Source organism: Vanessa tameamea, chromosome 28 (assembly GCF_037043105.1).
Source record: "Vanessa tameamea isolate UH-Manoa-2023 chromosome 28, ilVanTame1 primary haplotype, whole genome shotgun sequence".
Classification (NCBI taxonomy): Eukaryota; Metazoa; Arthropoda; class Insecta; order Lepidoptera; family Nymphalidae; genus Vanessa; species Vanessa tameamea.
This window is the reverse complement of record NC_087336.1, coordinates 6338325-6364852: the sequence shown is the minus strand read 5'-3', so window position 1 is coordinate 6364852 and position 26528 is coordinate 6338325. Positions and strand designations below refer to the sequence as shown.

The following is a 26528-nucleotide window of genomic DNA, read 5'->3' as shown; positions in this document are numbered from 1 at the left end:
ATCAATGATTTTATGAAACTGGCTGGAGTATAGCTGTTTTGGTTGAATATAAATAGCTGATTCTATATATTATTACCAAATCACGATCGATTTGTACAGAACCATTAAAGGTAAATATGGTATGAGCTTATCAACATTTTGAATATGCTCTGAACGATTTCGGTCCGGGCGAGGATACTCCAAAAAATACAAAATATATTACAGCTTATAATTGGGCAGCAATCTGATTCGAGAGAGTTAATGCAAGAGCATTTCACGTGTTTTTCGAGGCATATTTAAAATTAATTGTACCTTAAAATTGGTTAGATTAAAAGTCTTCAACAAATCATTGATACACATAAGTTAAGATTATTTTAGAAATGATAATTATTAAAAGTTTTCTGGGACCCTTTACATCTGATACACATTTCGCTGAATTCCACCTATCACCCGCACGTTTTCGTTCATTCTCATCGACGAGATAACTTATACTAATATAAATGAAGTACATACATTCAGTGGTGCTTCAAGACCTACAGGTGAACCTAGAGTGAATGTAGACAACAAGCAACAAACGGAAGTCCAAAGCGCAGACAAACCTACTTCATTCGATATAAGTACTTGATTTTCACACAAACTATAAATATATCATGAATGACAACTATATACATTTTATACCTGAGCGTTTAGCTTATTTTTTTCTCCTATTATAGTTGCAACACGGATCCGATAACAGTAACCGTCACACTGGACAGTACTTAGTAAACAAAACTGCTATGTCCAAGGCGGTATGCGATGGCTTTTTTTACATCGCTTCCGAGAATTATTAACTAACAAGGCTGAATCGAGCATATCTAGATAGAAACCTAACAGGCCGCTGCGTTTGCAACATTCGTTGGACACGCTTTAATCGTTTGGAACAAGATATTAGCAAATGGCGTTTTAATATTAATGTTGTAATGATTAAGACGATCTTTTGAGATTTTAAAAAGATTTTTTGTGAGCAAAAATTTATGTTGGTTGGACTTTACGGCAAATAAATACCCAATATAGTCAGAATCCTATCTGTTATGGTTTTACGGTTAAAACGCCAAAATTCCAAAAGCCAAAACATGCTATATTTCAATCTCTCAATTAACCCTTAGAATAGCACAAAATACTAATTGAACGCACGACTAATTCAGGGGTAAGGACTAATATTTAATCAACCCCTATTATTATAACGCAGGAATCACTGAATAGGTTTAAATTCAACACGACATAATTATAACACTTTCCCTGGCGTACTTTTGGGCGCATACATTTCGCGTTACTTTAGATATAAAGAATTATTTTAAAAAAGGCATATACTGACACACACGGACAAATTGTGATATTTACTCAAAATATGGATATATTTCGTAAAATTAAGATGGAAATAAGTATTGGTGGCAGTAATTTTTGAAAGTTAAATACTTTTCAATGTCCCTTTTTTAAGTTAAAAGACTTAAACTTAACAAAGTACAAGATTTTATGAGGGCCATATTATTTAAAATCAGTGTCACGATTCGAGCTTGACCTAATTGATTTAAACTAAAAAAAAAATAAGCCAACTCTTATGCCAAAGAAAACATCAATTCTATTTAAATATCGCTTCGCGAAAACAAGACTATCGTATTTATGTTCTCGACGTTTGTTTTGATAAAACTCATAAAACATTACATAGTTTCCATAACAAACATCCCACAGTTGGGCAAAGGTGTAAAAAACACAAACAATATCACTGTTTCCATGTCGATTTATTTAATTTTTCATGGAGTAATTGCACATATTCATTAGATACGTTACAATACACAGAAATGAATGAGAATGCTGTTCTTGGTGACGGAAGAACTGAAATTTATACATTATAGATGGACTATAAACAAAGATCATAGGCAAACGAAAATAAGTTGTTATTATAAGTTGCGTTGTAAGAAATATTAACAATTTCCTTACATCGCAAATGCGCCAACAAGCTTGGGAACTAAGATGTTATATCCCTTGTGCATGTAGTTACACTAGATCACTCACCCTTCCAACCCAAACACGACAATACTAATATCTAATGACTACCCAGACCGACTAGCACAAAGCCCTACCACCATAATTTAAAGGATTTTTAAACATATTTTGCATACAGAAGGATCCGAGTTTTTATGTAAAGTATACATGGAAGAGGGTTTCAAACTTATATTCATATGTTACAAATACTAGAAATTAAAAAAAAAAATCATTGTTTACGTCCATACTAGCAATTTCAGTCTGATGCCAAACTTAAAAACGATTATACTTAAAGCTTTCTAGGTATACTGAACAGGTTTCGCCGAGACGAACCAAATTTTCCTATTCTTTTTATTTTCATATAATAATTATTCATGTTTGCCTACGGAGTTATATAGGCATATTACATCCGTCCCGATGATGCATTTTTATGTTAAATATGACTTGATTCTACACTCTGGTTGTTCCAGACGAAGGAACTCTTCACAGTCAACAGCGTAGACACGAATATTTGTATACTATGGAAGCTTGTTTTTTAAAATTGGTATTTACTATTAAATTATATACGCGTATAATATACGTGTATCTTATACATGCCTTTATCATTTTACCAGCAATGATGCAGAGAAGAATTTTGAACAATAGACCAGGCCAGTTATAATTAGTAAGAATTTTCTCAGACTACAAATACTAACCAATGAAGTCAAATAAACGTTACTGAAAGTTTGCTCCTACTTATTTCGCCTAAAAACTAAAACATTATTCCAATCAAGTAAGTTATTTTTAGCGCAACTGTGTAATAGCCGTATAATGTGTTTCGCAGCTTCCTGCAGTTTTCGGGCGCAAAACCACTGGATGGACAAAGCTTTGGTATTAATTACCGAATATTGTGACATTACATTGTTTTTTTTTTCGTATTAGACAAAAAGATAATTTAGACCGTACCAGTACAAGCGTTCTGGTGATATTATAGGGTAATTAGAGCACTGGCAATTAATGCCTTGATGTGTTTCTAGAATTGCTAACGATTTTCATAAAACGAGCTAATGTTTTCGAAGATTTTAAATAACAAAATATTTTGGTCACAATATTGTTAAAGAAATTAATGCCAACAGAGCCTGTTTTGTAGTTGCATTCGATGAATAGTTATGTCACGTTACATAAAAAAATCTTTATTGGAGGGGTTGCATGCGTTATATCGAGACATTTCTTCAACTCTCGCGAAGGTGGCCCTTAATAGGGTAAGAATCCAACATAGACCAGTTCTCCTCCACAGGGGCCCGAGTATTTTTCTAAACCCATATGTAAAAAAACACGCCTTCTTTTAGGTAGTCGTCACATACTTCCAGCTCTCACAATTATATGTTTTATCTATACTAAAATCCTCTGCCTACAGTATTGTTTTGATTCGGATGGTTATTAACAATTCCGTCGCCTTGTCTGTCAAAGACCATAATTTTTATTTTTATATTTGTAGCTCTATAGATATTTTGGCCTTTGACATATCTTATCTTTAAATTCTAACTAGCATATCGTTGTTTCCAGGCAACATCACTGTTTAAACATTCTCCTTAATGAAAATAAAATGCTCAGAGGGAAAGCCATTGCTGGGAGTGAGACGTTTTAAGATTATTTTTTAAATCTAAATATGATATTCATTTTCAATATAAGTATCGGACTGCATTAGTAATCGTAGATCTCAATTAGCATTATGGAAGTTTATAATAGACATTATAAATGTTAAATATCAAGACTATTAACGAAGGTATAGCATAGCATTCAGTGGACATGACTAATATTGCCCTATTTACTTTACATCTAGGCCAGCTCGTGGATGCAACCAGCACATTTCTGTATTTTATGGTCTATGAGTAAATGAATCGAAAGAGATTTCCAACTGTGTATATCAATACTGAATTTTTGACATCAGAAAATTACAATAAATTATATAATACCGATTATTCGAACTATAACGATTTGTTACTAAGCAATTAAACGATACATTTAGCACTTCGAATAAGTGTCCTATTATTAATATTATATGTTATTGTATCTGCAACCTTCGTTGAAGATATCTGACGCTCGACAGTCACTATAAAAAATATGCTTTTTAATGTATAGCATTAAAATCTTATGTCATTATATACAAGTCACATTGAGGTATGTAGGAAGCATTATATATTCATTTAAACATCACAGAACTGGCCATTTATAGTAAGGTACGAGTATCTATTAAAATATATCTCACTAACATTATATACTTAATAAGATCATATCACACCTTATATGTTGAACCAGAATCACTATTATTATGATAATGACGTGCTCCTAACCGATTTTAAACAACATCCATTCTCAAACCACAAATAACTGCTCAGGAGATATTCTCATTACGCTCAGTGTGTGCGCAAGCACCTGGGCACCTTCAATCCAATACAACAAGAGTTCAGAAATGGGATCAACGTCTTTATGTGCTTTCTGAAGCACGGAAGAACACTGCCAGCTTCCAATTGCTACTGAGAATTCAATAACTATTTAAGCGCCATCCGTGGTTTGAAGCCGTATAAACTAGCACCTAGTCCAACGAGGCAGTCAGTGATCGGATATTACACATAGTAATATTAGTAGAATATTTGCTGTGTGAGTCACATGTTAGTTATTCCATTGCCAAACATCAATACTTTATATTATAGTGTTACTATTTCAATCGTTATCGAGCCAGTGTAATCAGAGGCACGAGGGATTGACGTAATTAGTTAGTTCGTCTTGCAGTGAGTGTACTCATTGAACATTTAAGAAAATGTATGGTTTATCGACAAAATTTTCACCTGATGTTTGGTGACCTTCCAACAATTTTTTTCTAGACCAAAACATGACTGTGTTAATAAATAGGTACATGAATCCACGATGAACTTATAAGCTAAGCTTTGTCAACTCCCGTTTGTCATTCACATTATAGTACACACATTTTAACATTTCAAAGCCGAGCATTAGCATTGAGAGAGTGAGAAAAACTGACCATTGCTGACCCAGTGTGATAATACTAATTGTATCCAATAGTAAAATTAAATGGCTTTAACTACAGGCACATGCTCTGTTAAATTACAGGCGAATAGTCCCCGTGCAACATTACATATTTGATTCAATATAAAGGCAGTCATGGAGTCTTGTAATTTGTCAATTTTGGGAAACCAAACAAGCTTGGTAATATAGTTGTCTATGTATTTCATTTGGGAACAAGTATAACTACTGAGTTTATATTTTGTTTTCCATACAATTGATATACACCTGTCACAGTTTAACATTCTGTATTTCAGTAACATGATTCAAATATACCTTTATAAGCCTAGAGTAGTATATATATAATTTCATTTACTTTATACTTGAATATAAGTATAAAGTAAATGAAATTATATTTGCTTCTTCTCGGCTTATATTGTGCTCAGATATAATTTGTTTTCTTAGTAACGCTATTTTTATTAATCATATATATATCAAATTGATTATGATTTTTTTTGAGGTCGATTTGAATTAAGTATTTAGTTTTTCATATTAAAAATCAGGGACCAACATTGTATACATGTAATAGCTTGAGGTAATCGAGAACCTTTCCCTGGATAAGTCTATAATGACCCCTAATTACATAACATTAATGGGAGTAATTTTAAAAAAATTTAAATATATTATTTTAGAATTAGATACTTTAACTTGAATATATCAACCAATTTAATTTATTAACTTCTATATGTAAACATATGCTTTTTTTGGTGATAGTGCTTTGTGCATTGTGGGCATGGCCATCTGGGTAGGTAACCACCATAACTGGTGTAACTACTGGCACAAGGTACACAGCATCTTAGATCCCAACATTGGCCTTGTATTGACCGTTTAAGGAATGCTTAATATTTATTAGTGTCAATGTCTATGGGCGGTGGTGACCACTCACCCTCACACAGGCCAGCTGCCCGACCCTTACCTATTTGACAAAAAATATATATAAGACATTTTATTTGAACAACAACCTATTCCTATTTAAGTCTAGTAATTATTTTTATATATTTTGAAGCATGTCAATTTGCTTGTAGTTTATTTTGATAATTATACATTTAATTTAGTAATTTTGTTATAGATAATTCGGACAGGGTATAAAAAAAAATAGCAGTTATATTATCTGTAGAGAGAGTAGCAACCCATTTATTTGAAAATATTGATTATTGTGTCTACATGCATCACAGAGACTTGTCGAAATATAGCCTGGAATTTAATGTAACTCACGATGAGTTCATATACCTAAAGTATGGAATATTTAGACATGATCCCAAGGAGGCTAGAAAAACGAAATTAATTTCAACACAAATGTGTTTACAGATCGCAGGTATTAAATTATATTTAATACGAATTGTATGAATAAAATTTACTTGTTTACTATAGCGACAACCTACAAAGAACAATATTACGCCTCTACAATGTTCGAGTTTTTCTTAAAACACATTAACCGTGAATTCTATTTAAAATTTGTGATGTCACCTTTTCTACTCGTTAGTATACGTCCTAAAAGAAAACTGAAACACCAAGATAAAATAAAAAAGCTATGAACTACAACATTTTTAGGGTGTAAAGAATAATATATTATATCTATGATAAAAAATCTAATAATATTAACCCATAAAACCAGTGCAAAACTAACCTGAACTAAGATTTCATAATGTCAACAAAACTATGACTCATATCACTACAAATGTGAATGAATACAACATTTATTTAAATTGGTTTCCACAAGCGATAAATTAAATTGAATGGGAATAATATAAAAATTAAGTTACATGCAGCTTTCGATCAATAATTATATTTATACAAAATCCTGAAAGCTCAACTCACAAGATGGCGGGAGTACAACCCGACCGAATAGTATTGAACGGGAGCAATAGGAAGCGCAGCACTAATGACGCGACCTAAATTCGATCGGGTTATACGTCTGATCAGACAGATGTACGGATTCTTATTTTTTAAGGAATTACATCTATGTTTCAAGCTTTGTTATTATTTTATATCGTTTCTAGCATAGTTCTTAACGTTTACTTACCAATTTTGTTGTCCATTAGCGCTTGAAATATCACGAAACACTTAATTTTTTACACAAGCACTCACACGCCCTTACAGTATGTAACAACATCACGAGTACACTGCGCCATCTGGTGAGTAGTTAATCAACTGCTTTTTCACCTGCAGCTAAGTTCACAGCAGTGTTAATTTAATTTTTGCCTCTCTAATTATCACAGTTGATGTTAATTTCGCCTAATATTCGACAAAACAAGGCCATGTACACTATAAAATGAATATTAGTCTCAAATTTGAAACGTCTAAGTCATTCTAAAGCCATAAAGTAGGGTTATATCTGCATGCAGACAGTGTAGTATTGATTTTTTCGTAGCAGCTGATTCATAACACATTGAGAGGGCGATTTCGCGCAAAATTATAACATTCTTGACTCATCGTTATTTTTATTCTTTTAAATGGAAACACTTTTAGTGTTATTTATCAAGATGACAAAATGGTTTATTCACAACCTTATTTGGGTTATGACCTCGTTTCAAATATTAAGTACATTTCCATCGAGTTTAAACAGAACGTGGGCTTGAATACTACTGTGTTACATCATTTAGGTTGTATACATTAAGAAAAATGCACATGTGTAGAAAGTTTTTATTGACACAATATTCACGAATTATTCTGAAAAATATGTGTATATTTATATATATAAATAAACCCTTTATGTTATTATACAAATATACGGTAGGCAAATCTTAAATAATTTGTTGTAATTTTTAGTAAGTTTTTCTCGATGTATTTCGCGACTCATAGCAAATCACATTTAAGCATTATACCTAATACCGAGAGCTTTACTAGTACTACTAGCCAATAAAGAGTCGACTATACACCATCCTGTCACCCAGTTCCGACTTCGCGGTCGCAGGCCCCTATGATACGAGCTTTCATAGTTTAGGGAGCATTTTAAACGCATTTTTATATGTACAACATTTGAAGTTGGAAAGGAATATAATTAGGATGGTTCCGTAGTCAAAACAATACGTAGAATTGGCCCTCAGTTACGATTAAGGCAGTTTTATTTATTGTGACATATAGTCGAAGTATGATCGGAATCGGGAACTTATCACCGTTACATGCTTGAAAAATTCTCCCCCTTTACAAATAAAGATTAAATAAAAATAACAGGAGACCTGTTACTTACCCCCTTAAGGGTAATTTATGGTGGTGGAAGACCACCACGTTTCTCCAGTGCGCGTTAGTGGATCCACATATTACAGACACATCTGAAATGTGCAGGTTTCCTCAAAAAGTTTTCCCTCAAACAGGAAATAAACAAACAAACAAACTAAAGGCGAAATCTTAAGTAGTGCTGTAAGGTTTAGTGTAGGGTAATTTGCAAAATCAAGCTAGTTCAAAGCTTATTACACAATACAATAATAATATTTATATATATAGATGTTAAAAATGCGATGTTTTTATTCATATGACAAACATAAATTGTACAAATACATTTAGATAACTTTTTATACTCTTCCAACCATAAGACGAGAAAAGCCAAATAAACACCATTTGACAGCAAATTGACTCGATATCATTGGTCGAGAGATTGATTAATCTAGGTATGTTATCCACTATGGATTTACAAAAAAATGCGTTTTGAACGTTGACGAAACTGTTATCGGAATTTTTGGAAGTAAAATTAAAGTGGAAATACGTAGTTGACTGTAATTGTGTTGTATTATAAATAAATATATATTAATCATAAACTCTAAATAGTGCACAATATAGCTGAGTTATTAGCAAATCGCATGAAATACGTAAATCAAAAGTTTATTCTTACTTCCATTGGAACAGAATATACCAATTTTATTTAAAATTAATAGTAAATATTTGGCTCTCTTGTGGAGGCCCCGGGGCAGTTGCCCCGGTTGCCTTCCCCAAAATCTGGTCCTGTTAAAAAACAAAACAAGAACTAAATAAGTTCAATTATATATTATTTGCTGAACCAGCGGCTTTGCTCATGTAGCCCAAATTCAGTTTGCGACGAAAATGCTTCAATAATTTGTCTACAACTCCTTTTTCCCAAAATCACTCCCTCAAAGGATGGTAAAAGTAGCCTAAGTCTTCCTTGGCGTTCAAGCTTGCTTCGTACCAAATTTTATCCAAATCGTAACAGACAGACAGAGTTACTTTTGCATTTATAATATTAAGTACAGATTATATAGTAAAATAATCCAATTTCAATTAATTCAACCCAAAACATTTTATTTCCATAGTAAATAAGTTTTTTATTAACAAAGTTTACGCTTAATGGGGGCTGTCTGATAGCTCGTAAATATTTTCCGTTCACCGATCGATAGAACAAGGACCGCCATCTTGTGTGAAATAGCGCGAATTAACGAACAATAACGAATTAAATTAATATTTAAATCAAAAATCTTGAATTTTCATGGATAAAATTAGTATTTTAATAAACATAATGGTGTAATATAAAATAAATTTTACGTGGGATAAAAGCAAAAACAAAAAAAAAATGTTAATGTCTCTTGATTAAAAATTAGTATAGCCTAAAAACTTGTTTTGACCGTACTTGGTCAGGATAGGCAGCTAAATAAAGTCTTAAAAAATATATTTTTGTCTAAAAGTATCCTGTACTTAATTTTTATAGTTTTGGCAGCATTCACTTCGATACAAACTATCGACGTATTATAATTATACTATACAGTATCGTTAATCGTAATTTTCCCGGACAACTATTTGGCGCTCTATCTTGGCAACACTATATTATTTGTACGAAATTTTGAATTAAATACAATTTAAATAAAAAGGAATATGTAGGCTGCAAAATAAAAGGTCTTTGCTTATTGAAAGGAAAATAAAGACAGCAATCAAAATTCTTCTATAAAAAACAAATAGACCTGTCAAATGGTCAAAATTATACTTTAGTAACACCATCATGAAAGCCGCTTGTATTCTCTTAACCGTTATAATAGTGGTGGCCATAATGGCTGTATGCGTGATGGTAAAATTCGCCACAGATATCACAGTGGAGGAAAGAAAAAGGGATTACTTGCCGGGAACTGGAGTGTACCAAGTCGCGAAATCGATCGCAATCCCATTGAATGAAGTAAAGAATTATCCAATCGCAGAGAGATTTCCATACGTCGCTGCGATTGCTCGGAATTCTTCACGATCGTGGACGTTTTCTTGTTTCGCAAGTGTGGTGTTAGTCAAATGGGTCGTCACTTCCGGCCACTGTCGGCATAAAGGGGCAACCCATCGCGTGTTATTATTGAACGATTTCGCTCGAAATGTTACGCGATCTTTTCCAATTTTATTTTGGAGGATTCATGAAAAATATCACATAAACAACACGGCACCGTTCTATGATATAGCGGTCGCAAAGTTTAATGTAGATGATTATCCATTTTCAATAAAGCCTTCGCTATTTGACGAGAGCTCCGTCATGACATGCGAAGCTAGTATCTGGAAAACTGTTTCGACAATGGACAGACGTGTTTATCTTATTAATGATTTTGATAAATTACAAGTTAAAATAACACCCGCAATTGATTGTCACGAAAGTTTTGGAGTCGATATAAATGAGAGTATGATTTGTATTGATTTAACGAAGTACGATGACTGTTTTATACACGAATTCGGTCCGTTGTACAACGGTGACAAGTTGGTAGGAATTTTGGCGCGAAGGCCGAGGGACTGCGACGTGAAGTTCGCGATATTCACGAACGTATCCTACTATTCGAATTGGATCTTAAAATTGACGCATACGACTTCGTATGGGTAGATTTTTGTATGTTTTTGTGATTTTATATTTTTTATGTAATATAATATACATACTTACTAAACAAATAAAGTTGTGGCAATTTATTTTTTTTTCAAATATTTTTTTTTTATGATGTTCTCAAGGCTGATGGCCACAATAGACAACTCAAGAGAGACTGGCCAACTACGGGGGTCATGTTTGTCAGAAAAGTGTGCAAAAACAACAGTGCGCTCTCATGATCCGATAGGACTGTAAATCACGATCGGAAAGAGTTCAGGCACAAGACCAACGGTTTTAATTGCTTTTAGAGGCACGTGAATGTACACAAATCCAACTTTCATACTCTGAGTTGCCACTGAGAACTTTTTTATAGCTTTGACCTGGGATTATTCAGGGCCCGCAGTGTTATATCTAGCCACTAACAAACGAGGTAGGCAGTTTCAAATTTCTTTAGTCATTATAATTTAACACTTATTGGTTGAACTAAAATACAATTACAGGTTCGGAAAAGAATATACTATACTCAAACTTCAAAAGTACCGACGGAAGAAAATAAGTTTTTTTATGGTCTATTCTCTTCTAAAAGAATATTCTTCGCATATACCTTTGGCAATTCATTAATTTAAATCACGTGTTACGAAAATTTTCATCGACATGAGCATATATTTGTATGTATATATATTTAAGAAATTATTACGCTCTTTTCTTTAAGGTTCCCAATTCGTATCGGTTCGGAAAAACCGCCGGCGAAAGCTAGTTCCAGGAGTTGTTGTGTTTGGCAGAAATTATCTTAAAAATGGCGCTTTTCTGGATTTCCAGACATTTAGGACTATTCTACTCAATTACTTATATCCACATTAACTTTACTTCCAAAGTTACAGTAAATTAACAGTTTCGTCGACGTTCAAAACACAATTTGTCTCAAATCCATAATAAATATCATAGATTGTTCAAGCTCTCGACCAATGACGCGTCAAGTCGATGTCAAATGTTGTTTATTTGGCTTTAATTCCTAAGATGCGCTGATGTGCTTATGATCGCAAGAATATGGTTAACTATTTATGAATGAAGTGCTTGTAATATAAATTGGGACTGTCGCATCAGTTTTTGGTGTTATGACGTAAGTTCATAAGATGGTAATTATTAATAGAAGTACTATTAACTAATTTCCGCCAATAGTATTAGTACCCTATGTACTTTTTATGCCCTTGACGACATTTATGCAATTCTATGTTGACCGGTTGAGTATCTGACTGTTTCTTGCATATCTTAATTAATATATTATAATTATAAGTTTATATATTTAATATTCAAATATCGGTTCGGCTCGTGATTTTTTAACATAGTTAGTTGGGATCTATCTAACGTCGTTTTTGTGTGATAGTTGCGTTCGTTTACAAATTCAATCGACTGTAGAGGAGTCAAATAAAACAGGTTCAAGTAAAACGTGAAATCGTAATAGATTTACATTCGCATATTTGTCATTAATAAAGATTCATTAAATACGTGATTGAAAAAAAAAAAACTTTGAGCAAAAACCGTAGTTTGAGGAGGCGGATAATAAATGATTTTGTTTTTTAGATTGTTCAGAAACGTTTTTGTGCAAAACTACAATTGACTCCCTAGCTGTTCTGACTTCGCGATTATTATAACACAAAGTCAATTACACGGGTATGTTAATTACATTAAATTAATTTATTATTGTTCTGCATTAACAAAAAATAATGACTCATCACTGTACCCTACTCTACTTCACAAACATATCATAGAGATTATGTTTGACCTGAAATATAAATATTACAAATCAAAATTAATGCGTTCCAATCTAAGCCATTCATCCGATTGTGATAAAATCTCGATTGAGTGGTTCTGCATACGCTTACGAAGATACCTTCTACCCATGTAAAGCCCGGGCGGATAGCTAGTATTATATAAAAGTTATGTTAAATATAAACAAGAAGTCTTTCAACAATTTTATTATATAACGCAGTTTGGGAATTAACATTGATAAGTTAAAAATATCAAACGAAAATGTTACAAATATTAAAATATCACGCAACATTACACATTGCAAATAAACGAAGCTAATGAAGGAACCCTCCAAGAATTAGGGTTCCCCGGAACAAATGCTCACAAATATTGACAGCCGAATTGATCTGCTAAGTGCCCTCGCTTTGTTATATTAGTAACAACGCAGATACGATTACTGGAATAGAAATTCGATAATATATTCTGATAGCAAGAGGACTATCCATAAACAGCCCCAGATTTATCTTTTATGTACATATAATTTAAAAACGCCATTTTTTACTAAAAAATCATTTTAGAAATTGACCAATGACATCACTTTAATTCAAGGTCCTTTATTCATTTTAAAGGATTTAACGTCCTTGGAATCAGATTTTATTACAGTGATAGTTATTTTTAACTGACATAATTTTTATTTTGTTAATTAAATATAGGTATGTTTTACTATAAATTCATTGAACGACTGTAAATTAAAAGTATTGCCAATCTCGTGTATTCTTTTATAGATTTGATGACATTCGAAATTATAAAAGTGTTTTCAAACAAGTAAAAAAAGTAACGTATCGTTATATAAAATAAGTTTATTCTGAGACAGAATTATATACTCATAAAAGAACGCCGAAAAGGCTCTCCTCTGTAACTGCCTTGAGGTATTCTATCAAAAAGAAACATTAATATGTATCAATACTTATATTATAAATGGAAAAGTAACTCGGACGTTATGTTATGTTTTATGAAATTATGTTATATTTTGATCACATTAAAAAAAAATAGGTTGAAGGTTTGTGTGCTTATTTAGCTAGTGTATAAATAAATCAGAATTTATTAGAAGTTAAACAATGATAGAACAGATAAAAATTCTTGGTCTCTTCCAGTAAATATGATACAGCATCCATGTAATTCTGAATCAGGAAGACTTACTATATTCAATGTGATTTGTCCATCGACACGCTCCATAGACGGGGCGACAGATTATACTGAACTTACGATAATATTTTAACCGCCGGCAACTTTAGCTTTTAGTTTATGCTATTTTCATTGTTACAGTATCATAAATCCGTTCATTTGAAAAGAGCAACTATGCGAGTTTCTTGACATTTCTTCTCGCTGGAGACCGCATTCCGAAACGATGGTAGAGTTTAAATTAAGCTACGGTTACATGTACGTATTTTTATTTTGAATAACGCTTATTGTACTGTACAGGATTATATAAATGATAGAAGATCTCAGCGTCGTAGAATAAACTCCAAAGTAGTCTTTGCCTTGTGCCGAGATGGCCCAGTGGTAATGCGTACATGATTGATGATTACTGGTTCAAGCACCACTGAATTTTCATGTATTTAATTTGTGTCTATAATTCATCCCGTGCTGGGCGGTGAAGGAAAACGTCGTGAGGAAACCTGCATGTATCTACTTCAACGAAATTCTGCCACATGCCACCAACCCGCATTTGAGCAGCATGGTGAAAGACCAGCAGTGGGAACTTTACATGCTGTTATTATTATCGCCCAGCAGTAGAACATATATGTATGTATATTGGTCTAAATATTTATAAATTTTTATTCCAATTTAAAAGTATATAACTAAATAATAAACTTGACGTGATAATTATTTTTAATGACTTTGAATTTTATGAGCTGGCAAACTTAACGGTTGCGGGATTTTATTATGAATGCAAATTACTATCTCACCCTAGAGAAACGTTTTAAAACCTCAGGACAGACTAAAAATATCATAAAGTAATTTTGTCAAATACTTTTAATCAAAATAATTACAAAAGTAATACGAAAAGGAAAGATATATATTGCCTATTCCAATAGAAGTAGGAGAAAAGATAAACAGACCTTAGATTTACGTATTTCATGCGATTTACTAATAAGTCAGTTATATTGCACTATTAAGAGTTGATGCACTTATTTCCAGTTTAATTTTACTTTCAAAATTCCGATAACAGTTTTGTCGACGTTCAAAACGCAATTTTTTCGCAAATCCTTAGTGAAAATCATAGATTAATCAAGCTCTCGACCAATGATATCGCGTTAATTTTCTGTCAAATGTTATTTATTTGGCTCTTTTCCTGTAATGGTTGGAATAGACTTAAAAAAACTAACTTAGTGTTTATTTGCTTCGTTCACTTCATATTTTTGATTAAATCTTTCAAAGTTGTATTTCTCATGGCGTTTATATAAATTCAGAAAGTAAATTTTTATGTAAATACTGGATGTTGTTGCTCGATGAGCGCCATGAAATGTCAAGTCGATCGAAATAGACAAATATACACATTACTTTGTTTTAAAATATTTATTTTATTACAAATTTAAATTGTTAATGTTTTGTGAGTGTCATTGTCGTGGACAAAATAATATATTTTTTCTTGTGTCAATATAATCAGACCTAAAGCTATGAGCAAATGTGTTCCGTGATGCTGTCATGCGGAGCGGCTTTAAATTAGAGGCATCACTCATCTGTTGCTCAGAGCTATTTATGATGAAAAAAAAATAACGTTACTAAAATTTCTAAAAAATATATAATTTAATCATAGACAAGGAAATATATTATGTTAGAACAACACGACACTCATCACAGAACACGTTCGTGAATCAGAATGTAATACGAGATAGAACATTAAAAAGTTACACGTATAAAAATGGCGTATCACTGTAAGTCGGCTGTCAACATTTCACGAGTGAGATGCGAAGTTCTTATAGAATACTGCAGTGCGGTACATTAGTGCCAAGGATCCTCCCCTAGCAATAAAAATATTATTCATAACTTCCCCCAAATGGCTCCACTTTAATGAATTGAAACAAATCCCTGGCCCCCTGTTCTTGTTTATGACAGAGTGTCGGCAGTAAACAGTCTGTTTGTTCCACTGAAGTCGAGCCGAGTGGATTAAACATGTCGCTACTAACCACAGATAATATGTTCAAGTTCTTTTTCTAATGTAGACGTAGATGCAGTATTATACATTTTATTGAACACAACTAAGACAAAATAATCAACATGGATACAGCCCAAATAAACCAAACGTACAATTATGGCGACATCATCGCAACTCTTCCTCTGATCTCTTCCAGGCGACCAGCGGTGTAGGTGATAGCTCATAGAATATGAGGTGGGTGGAGCTGTAATGATAAATAAAATATACATACATATATATACTAAATTATTGATAGTAAAATTAAAAACAAGCACACAAATACAGTCATTTATTTTATTAATAAACTCGAAAGTTAAGTTATGTATCGAAAATCGAATTTGAAAGAAACATATTTTTACTAAATTTTCGACCATGGTTTCACTTGCGTTTAAAGAGGGGATCGTGGGTTTTATGTATACAGGAAGGTATAAAATCTATGTCCTACCGTGGTGTTAAACTTCATAGCAAATTTCATCAAAATCAGTTCAGTAGTTTACCCGTGAAATCGTAACAGATAGACAGAGTTACTTTCGCGTTTATGATATTAGTATAGATTTATATAGTTACACATGCAGTTTACATAATTGTACATAATATGTGTAATACCACTCAATAGGATACACAGCTTATCTTGAACATATAATTTATATTATTTAAGTATTATTTATTCTGTATGTAGATTAATGAACTAGCAACTCGCCTTTTTTAATATAAAATTCTAAATTATTAATTAGAAGGTATTTGCGGTATTTTATTGGAGAAGCGATTTGCCAAAAAAGGATTAATTGACTTTCTGGAGACGGAAACTTTGTGTTTTTTTTACTTTCGTTTATGCAAGGATCACATGTTAAGTGTACCAAATATAGTTAAGTATTATCTTAAATGAAATACGCTGAAATGTAACACCGCACTAATACGTACGCAAACATACAAATGTTTGCTCCGTCAAGTTGAGATCAAACATCTCGATACCAGGGTATCATAGAGCGGAGGAATTATTCACTAAAGATAAAAATAATTTGATAGCAAAAGCCTCCTTTGTTCTTGAGAAGTTTTGTTTATTAAACCAAACCCAAATAAATGTTAAATAACATAATTAATTAATATTTTAATTAATTTGGTCAAAGTATTAATAAATAAAATAAATTTCATTAATATATCCATCAATGAAAACATTATAAAATTAATAGAAAGATTTAAACTCTCATTTAGACAAGTCTAAGGATTCTATTTTGGACAAATTTTTGAAAAGATTATGTGAAATTTTGAAAGGATTATGTGAAATTAAAAAATATATATGTAATTCCTTCTTTCAAGTCGTCTCATACAAGATCTTGAAAGAATTAATAACCTGTACAGAAATCAACAATAACAACAACTAACAACATTTATATAAACTAGAATTGAGTATTATGCCTTATACGAGGTAGGTACTTTAGTATTTTTTTACTTTAGTATTTTTTTAAATCGAATATAAAACTCTCACCTTAAAATATTATCGTTTATGACGTAAGAATTTATTATAATAGGAAGTAAGAATTATTTAAGAAAGTAAATACAAAACTAAAAATATAAATATATACTCTACAAAATCGTAGCTGCGTGGAATGGAGACGAGAGTGCCAACAGCTGTGTTTTTAACCCTTGAATTGTGTAAAAGTAAAAAAATATTTGTGTGAAAACAAAACATTCTTTCCAAAATACCAAAAAGAGAGGTTGTTCATATTTAAGGTTTTCATTCCAAGATATTTTATCACGGTATATAAAATAATTATATTCGTACTTATATATGTATGTTTTTATAGATTTTAAGCTCTCCAATGTATTGTAATTCTCCGCTTCAGCATATATACTTCTATGACTATTGTTATATACACAGACCGACAATGTCTACCGTTATATTATATAACGTCCCTACGTTCTAGGGACTAATTCCGTTAAACTAATCAACTTGAGTATAAGTTAGTACGTGTTACAACATCACGTGATCAGCTTAAGTTCACGAGGATTCTGTGTCTCAATTCTGTTGGTCATATTACTGGCAGCCTCGTTGGTCTAGCGATTAGCTTATGAGACCGCATATCCTGAGAGTTCGAGCCCCAATTCGGACTAATAGAAAGTAATTGATATTGGGTTTTTTTCTTCCAAAAAATCGAAGATATATACCTCTTGTCCTGACCGAAATCTGTCAAGCGGACATCTTCATTACAGTTAATATTACAAACCAAAAAACGGTTTTTCCGAACCGATGTGATTTGGGAACCTTCAAGAAAAGAGCTTACACATTTCTGAAAGGCCGGCAACGCACCTGCAAGCCGCCCGGTGTTGCAGATGTCCATGAGCGGTGGTAGTCACTTTCTGAGCCTCCTGCTCGTTTAACACGTATAGAAAAAGAAGATTTTTTGTTTGTTTTCTTGAAATTATGCAGGAAGTCAGATATAATATTTTTTGTTAAAGTTAATTATTTAAATTGAGTATTAATTAATTTATAATTAGAATATAAAAAATATCGGCGAACTATCTGAGGAGACGGTAGGAACTACATAGTAATTTCAAATCGTATTTAATAAAAAATATATCACCCTCAAAACTCATAACAATATTATCCAAAATATCTCAAAGACTAATGGTATTCGATTCCGCACTACAGATACCGAACTATAGCAAATCTTAGAGTTATCGCTCCCCAACTCATAAATCATACAACTGTATGAGTCCGTGTTATATTTATAGATAGAGGAATACTTTCACGATAGGAGTCATGTCTCTAGGACGAACCTTCGACTTTGTCCATTAAACTGTTTTTATCTAACGTCGGAAAGAAAGATACTCGTAAACTATTGAACTCTTCACAATTGTAATGTTTACACAGAGCCGTCTGAAGCTATGCTGGGGCCTTTGGGCACACATGAACGACCTCCGTGGTCGAGTAGTGTGTACATCGGTTTTAATGGGTACTCTACTCTGAGTTCCCGGGTTCGATTCCCGGCCGAATCGATGTAGAAAAAATTCATTAATTTTATATGTTGTCTTGGGTATGGGTGTTTGTGGTATCATCGTTGCTACTGATTTACCATAACACAAGTGCTTCAGCTACTTACATTGGGATCAGAGTAATGTATGTCATGTAGTCCAATATTTATTTCTTATTATTATTTTTGAATATGGGGGAAGTGATAAAGATGTTGCTTACTTATTCCATTCTTCTATTGTTAGTTCTTCGGGGCCTCCTCAGGATAGGGGCACGGGCCCCGTATACTCTTATGGTAAAGACGGTAATGTGCTTCCACGAGAAGGAAAGATAGTTTCTGACTTCGTAAAGTACAAAATACATCACATCATCACGGGATAACGTACCTACTCTACGTGGCCATTAAAATTTAAGTCTTATGTCAAAAATAATATTAATAAATAAAGCATACTGCTCAATACATGATTATATTCAAGATAGAAAATCCTGGATTATCTGTTCATTTATGGGCAAGGTATATGTACTTTTCTGACATACTATGTTATGTAATTAATATAATGGTAAAGAGTAACTACTAGTAGTAGCTTTTTTTGCCGGTTTTCATCAATGAACAGAGAGATTCAAGAGGAAGATTTATACGTTATATGTTTAAAATTTCAACTTTCCTAAACGAAAAACATGAATTTTCCATTTAACCTATATTTGTTGTTCAATCTAAAAATTGTTTACAATTATCGTACCCGTGTCACGCGGGAATGTAAAGTTAGTAGATTATAATTTAATAGTATCGATACAGAATCGATTTTTAACGGCTGTAATAAATTATCGGTTGGGGTCGTCTGTCTGTCGCGTTATCTGTTATCTGCATTGTTTGGGATTGGGTAGGGGATAGACAGACATTTAAAACCGGCTCTTCATCTTCTATGCTTTGTATAGAGCTTTGATATTTTTAACTTTGCCGCTTTACAAATTCAAATCATTTGTAAAAAATACATTGGTAAAGAAGGCATATTATTCGATACAAGATTATATAGATGATAAAACACTCCATAGAATTATTGATAGGAATATAAATATGGGATGTTCGATCCATACCTATATACATTTTACCTAAACATTCATAAACTAACGTTGGTAAACATCTTCCTTTAAATTAGATGGATAGAATTTAATTAGTTAACTTCAATTAGAATAACTTCAATTAGATGGATAGAATTTAATTAGTTAACTTCAATTAGAATAACTTCAATTAGATGGATAGAATTTAATTAGTTAAATTCAATTAGTTAACTTCATTAGAAGACGTTGATGTTATCATTCATGTTATTAGCAATTTTTTTGGAACACAACAATACTTCAAACCGGAATGATTTTGCCGTTGACGGTAGGATGACTGATGAGTGAATGGTACTTACCCATACGGATTTGTACAAAGAAGTACCTTTACCATAAGGTAAAGGTACGTTAATACTATTATTATTATGTTTAGAGATTTGTCTATGGTTATCTTATCCTATAAATAAATAAATAGACCCAGATGATGCTCATCTTACTATGATCGGCGATCATTCCCTTACCTGTGAATGCAGATATCAACTAAAATAATAATAATTGCAGATTTTGACAGTTCATCTTATATTTTTGGTTCACTTTTATACATCTTGATTTTGAGTAAGTGTTGAACCGTTGTGAACCATGTTGAATTTTTTTTTTTATTAAATAATTATTACAAAATAATGATCTTTTTTACGTATAATTTTAATATTTTATTTAGATACGTATTCAAGAGCTATAATAAAATAATTACAATTATAAAAAAAGGAATTATAGCTAAGTTTTATCCAAACATATTTGTTTTTTTTTTTTTATTATAGCAATACCGACAAATGTGGCGCGGATTAATATAAGTTATCACTATTGACAGTAGAGAGTGGCATTGTACAAAATATAACCAACTATTCCAACCATAACAGGAAAAACCCCAAATAAACAACATTTGACAGCAAATAGACGCGATCTCATTGGTCGAGAGCTTGATTAATCTATGATATTCACTACGGATTTGCGAAAGAATTGCGTTTTCGAACGTCGACGTTTGGAAGTAAAATTAAAGTGGAAATAAGAAGTTAAGTGTGTATTATAAATAAAGATATATTAATCATAAACTCTCAGTAGCGCACAGTATAACTGAGTTATTAGCAAATCGCATGAAATACGTAAATCTAAGATCTTTTTTCCTACTTCCTTCTGTTCTTACCGAGGTGCCAAACTATCTTTATGTCAATTTCATCATTAGTTTCATTTCCTCGTATATTATTAAAGAAACCGTAAGAGTTATTATTGAATTTATCATGTTAGTCTCATTCAAACACCTTTAAGTCAGAACACAGCAATACAGTATTGATCTCTGGCGGCTAAACTGACTGAAGGTAACTACCCACACTTCCAAGTCTGTATTAAAAAGTTATAACGAAAGAGGTAAGTTTTTTTCTTGATAAATTAACAAACCAAATCGAAATATATAGATAGAATAAAAATATATACAATTTAAATTTTATAGTTCTCATAGTAACATTATAATATGTATTTTAAAAAAAATCTTATTCAATAGAATAAAAAATAATGTTCTTTTTTTTTATTTTATAACTGTCATTGAAACTTTTTAGAATGTTTCTTCACAAAACCGAGAAGATTAATGTAATGATCTGCGAAAAAATAACATTTGTAAGAACAATAACCATTAGATGATTAGTATCTTTGTTATTCCGCGGTTCATCCCATAAAATTAATTAAAATATTGTTATAATGGCATTATGGCTGTGGATTCAACGGACTATGTCTTAATAAAAAAAAAACTTGTCAGAAAGATGGGATGTCTTGCGTTAATGTCGCCGCGTTTGATGTTAAAATAAAATAACAGTATCTCAATAAACATAAATTAGTGTTACGTAAATTAAAGTCTTAAATATCCTAATTTTATACAAAATATTGAGAGAAAGAAAATTGTGTAAATTTGTATTTATTATAATTATAAATCGTACCTATTATTGAAGCAAAACAACGACTATATGTACATACCATGTGTTTTTTAATATAAATAACCTACTAACGTAGATACGTTATTTTCGAACCATTTAACTTTTTATAATAAGTAAAGATTAATAAAATAGTTATATCAAATAGTCAAAGTACTAAGATACTTCTTTTAATTGTGTGCGTTACTTCAAAAAATATTCGAAACTAATTTTAATAGAACGTTTATAATTTCTTTTAATTTTCTAATAATAAATACTGCTAATACTTCAGTAAAAAAATAAATAATATTTTATATTAAAAAATACAAATATAAATTCAAACCATTTTTCGTCAGATCAAATGAACAGCAACACAAATCACCCTCGACCCTCATCTCTAAAACACCCCTCCGGGACAAACATTTGTTATTGTAACCATTAACAACATTTTAATTGTCACCGGAATTGGCGCGAAGCCATCGCTACATAAATGATATTGTTTTAACGGAGTGCCGAACATGACTCGCGTTATAGGAGTAATCCTCTTTTGTTCGTAGCTGTCATGTTTTATTGAGTTAATATAATATATATTTAGTGATCATTCGGATAATATTAACAAAAAAGCAACACGAAATGAATAAAATATATATTTTTTTGTTTAATGAATAAAATAAAATAATTATATTTCTGACATTCTAAATGACAGCTGTCAAAGTCAAAGTCAATAATCTTTATTGAATGTAGAAGTGATTACACTTGCTGATTGATAGTCAAAAATCTACCACCGGTTCGGAATTTAACACCTCGGACCTGAGAGGAACCGGCGAAAAAAACAATTAACGAGATATTTGTTTTTTTTTTAAATTATAGTTTATTTTACAAATATAGTTTAGTTCTTGAACAATAATAATAAACACATTATCGTTATTTGAAACAGCCTAGAGGCGATCATCTCGTTCCTATGGTGTGCAATCAACTAAAAAGTCATTAGTGTTATTACATATCCTTTAGCACAAAAACGCTCTTTAACGATGCTTTTAAATTTTACAATGGAATATTTTTGAAAGTTTTCTGGGAACCTGTTGTAAAAACATATACATTGCCCCAAAAAAGAGTTACTAACCCTGTGTAATCGGGTACTTGGAGTAACAAGTTTATTCTTGTTCCTAGTATTAATGGAATGTACGTCACAATTTCTGGAAAAATCATTTATGTTTTTGCGTACATACATAACATTATCAAAAACAAATTGACAAGCGACAGTCATTGTTTTAATTTCTTTAAATTGACATCTTAACGAATCAAACATATAAATATCGTGCCATGATGTGTTTCCTACGTTCACGGTCCACAGATAATATATTCTTATGTCAAACTGAGATAATATTTTTGAATAGCTTAATCCAACTCGCTCTTCCAATGCGTGATGACTAATTTAAGAATAAAGAAAAATACAAAGGAGATTTAGTACAAATTAGATTATTATATTTGTTAATTATTAGACAATTTAGCGTATTCTATAAGAGTTTAGTATATAGTATATTCTATTGCATAAAAAGCTATGCTTCACAATTATACTCGCTTTAAATTTAGAATATTGACGTGACAAGCGTGAAGCTATGATTGTATTTTTTTAACATAACATTTATATTTATTAATACACAAAGGTAAAAATGTCTACAGTAAGGTATAATAAATAAAATTTATGCAAATAAATAACAACGTTGTATTCAAAGAAAACATCTTACATTTTTGTTTTACATAATAAATAATTTCTTCGTCAATCGACAATACACAAACCCATCTGAACACTAATGGCCTTCCAAGAGTTGCCACAGTAACGAATCATTCTTGCAACAAAAGGCTGTGACTTGCTATATCGTAACTATAAAAATAAAATATAAGTATATAGCAATAAATGTTTATGAGATACGAACACAATGAATCGTGTCTCTGACAAATTGATGCAATGCTAGGGTTACCATAAATTATGTTAATGGTAATGGTAACATACTTTATTGTACCCCAAAAAAAAAAAGATTACAAAAAACTAAGTATTAAACAAAAAAAAAAACTATAACAAAAATAGAAATAATGCTCAAAACAAAAATATAACCAATTATTTTATGTGTGTACAATGGGTGGACTTATCAAATCAAATCAAATCAAAATATACTTTATTCAAGTAGGCTTTTACAAGCACTTTTGAATCGTCATTTAACAAACTATTTAAATTAAAACTACCACCGGTTCGGAATGTAGATTCTACCGAGAAGAACCGGCAAGAAACTCAGTAGTTATTCTTTTTCAACATCTAAAAATACAGTCATGTTAGTTAAATACAATTATATATGTATGTATGTTATGTTCGCTGTCCGGAAGTCAACAAGAATTAACTCCACGCACATATTCGTTCGTAAAATAGATTGTACCGAGGAGAACAAAATCAATATTCTTTATTCAAATAGGATCATAAAAGCACTTTTGAATCGGCATGTTACAGTGTGGAATTAAATTTAAAGCTGTAAATTACAATTACATGTTTATATACAGTGTAAACTAAATAAAAAAATTAACGCTTACTAATAAAATGTTTTGATCCCGTATACTGGTCCTAAGCTGAGTTAAAATTATGGTTACTCTAGTTGTTCGACGTATAAGGGACGAGTCATGGCGGAAATACGCTTCGGAAGTTACGAAATCTGCTCGGAGATGTTTTTTTTTGGCGAATTGCACTTTTGTAACTTCCGCCCATGGAATATATATCGTCAATATACATAATAAAACATCTAGCAGTCTCTGTACATGGAATATAATATTATAAGAATAATTTTGATTGTATATAATTAAAAATTAAAATACAATGTTTGTCATGAAGAGCGATTAATATATTCTGTATATATGAGCTGAACCTTTGCTTCGCCAGCATCGAATTCAGTTTCTGAACAAAATTCTTCAAGATTTGCATGCAACTCTTCATCTACAAATGTATCTCCTTGAAAGATGACAATAAGTAGCATAAGTCCATCCTTGGGATTCTTGGTTCGTACTAAAATTCATAAAAAATGTTTTAATAATTTAGCGTGAAAGCGTAACACATAGACAAAAATGTTTATCGATATTTAATACTATGTAATAATATAGCTCACAAACCTTCAACCAAAATTTACCCCTCTCGAGACATAAATTAAAAAAAAAAATGCTTATGTCCTTCCCCGGGCCTCAAACTATCTCCACGACAAATTTCATCTTAATCGGTTCAGCGGTTTAAGAGTAAAGACGTAACAGTTAATTTTCAATATATATATATGTACTGTATGAATATTACATATTATTTAAAACTCAATCACCAAAAATATACATTACTCAAAAAAAAAATTGGAGATAAATTCATCGTAAATTGATAAAAATTAAATCAATCCAAATGGTCCGTTTTAATCCATATATAGACAATTTTATCAAGATAACTCTCAGAACCCTCCAAACGAGGAGTGCTCGTAAATCTCAACCCTCCTCCCCGATTAGGAGGCACGCCTCATTGAACACAACATTTACATACTGCCTCTGAACCTCCGAAATGAAACGACGTATGTATATTTATTATGTAACGATACTTTAAATCTTTAACCGACTGTGAGAGGAGGAACGCTATGAAGGGAATTTGAATTATAATTTATCTAATACTAGCTGAACCTGCGATTTTTCACGCGCGAAATTAATAAAACACAAACTTCCAACCTGCGTTTTACCCCCTTACGGGTGGAGTTTCGTAAAATCCGTTCATAGCGGACGCCTACACCTTATAAGGAAACTTGCAAAATTTCATGTCTATAGGTTTTATAGTTTCTGAGGTTTCGTGATTAATCAGTGAGTTGTATTTAGCTTATATATATATATTAAATATAATAGTTATATAATATATATTATAATATAATAGTTTGTGTTTTATTATATATATAGTTTATAAATACAAAAGTAACTTTCTGCCTGACTGTCTGTGACTCTTACACGGCTAAACCACTGTATCGAATTTGATGAAATTCTCTAAGAACATAGGCAAATTTTTTATTTCGTATCTACAATTAGATATTTTAACTTGACCTATTAAACATTGATAAATTATTAATAATGAAGGTAGTTGAGTAATTGAACAATGACTTGATCCCTTTTCCCGACCTTTGAATCACATATTTAACAATTACATGCCCCAATAGCATAAAGGTTTACAAGCCAACACAAAAACTGATTAAATACTGCTAGTTTATTAATGTCTTCACTTCTGTAACGCTTAGCTGGCAGGACTGATAGGAAATCTCATTTTCAAAGATACCAAGCTGTTCTAAATATAAGATGGCCCAGTGGTTAGAACACGTGCACATTAACCGATGATTTCCGTTTCAAACCCAGGCAGACACCACTGAATTTTCATGTGCTTAATTTGTGTTTATAATTCATCTCGTGCTCGGCGGTGAAGGAAAACATCGTGAGGAAACCTGCATGTGTCTAATTTCAATGAAATTCTGCCGCATGTGTATTCCACTAAACCTCATTGGAGCAGCGTGGTGGAATATGCTCCAAACCTTCTCCTCAAAGGGAGAGGAGGCCTTAGCCCAGCAGTGGGAAATTTACAGGCTGCTAATGTATGTAATTGGAAAACCTTTTAATGTAACTTACATTAATATATCAGTCGAAAAATTTTGGTAAATCTTAGAAGAATTGCCTCCAAGTACAGAAACGTCTAATATTTTAAATGGAAGCTTA

General features: G+C 31.8%; 2 protein-coding genes across 12 annotated transcripts in view; one reads left to right on the top strand and one right to left on the bottom strand.

Moving 5' to 3' along the window:
* Rhea (rhea) overlaps positions 1–7395 on the bottom strand; it is a 76665-nt gene extending 69270 nt beyond the window's left edge. For 2 of the 11 annotated variants that reach the window (XM_064219560.1, XM_064219561.1), the window contains exon 1: positions 7085–7395. The gene's annotated coding sequence lies outside the window, so the exon portion shown is untranslated. The remainder of the gene's footprint in view (positions 1–7084) is intronic. The other 9 variants (XM_026627860.2, XM_064219556.1, XM_064219555.1 and 6 more) reach the window with 7 other exon arrangements.
* Positions 7396–9966: 2571 nt separating this feature from the next.
* On the top strand, positions 9967–10855 carry LOC113391786 (chymotrypsin-like elastase family member 1). The gene has a single exon (XM_026627864.2). The coding sequence runs from the start codon at positions 10007–10009 to the stop codon at positions 10853–10855; it is 849 nt and encodes a 282-aa protein (XP_026483649.2). The 5' UTR covers positions 9967–10006.
* The last annotated feature ends 15673 nt before the right edge of the window (positions 10856–26528 follow it).

What these genes read in the sequence shown, in the direction of transcription:
- LOC113391786 (XM_026627864.2), top strand. Translation starts at nt 10,007, where the DNA reads ATGAAAGCCGCTTGTATTCTCTTAACCGTTATAATAGTGGTGGCCATA.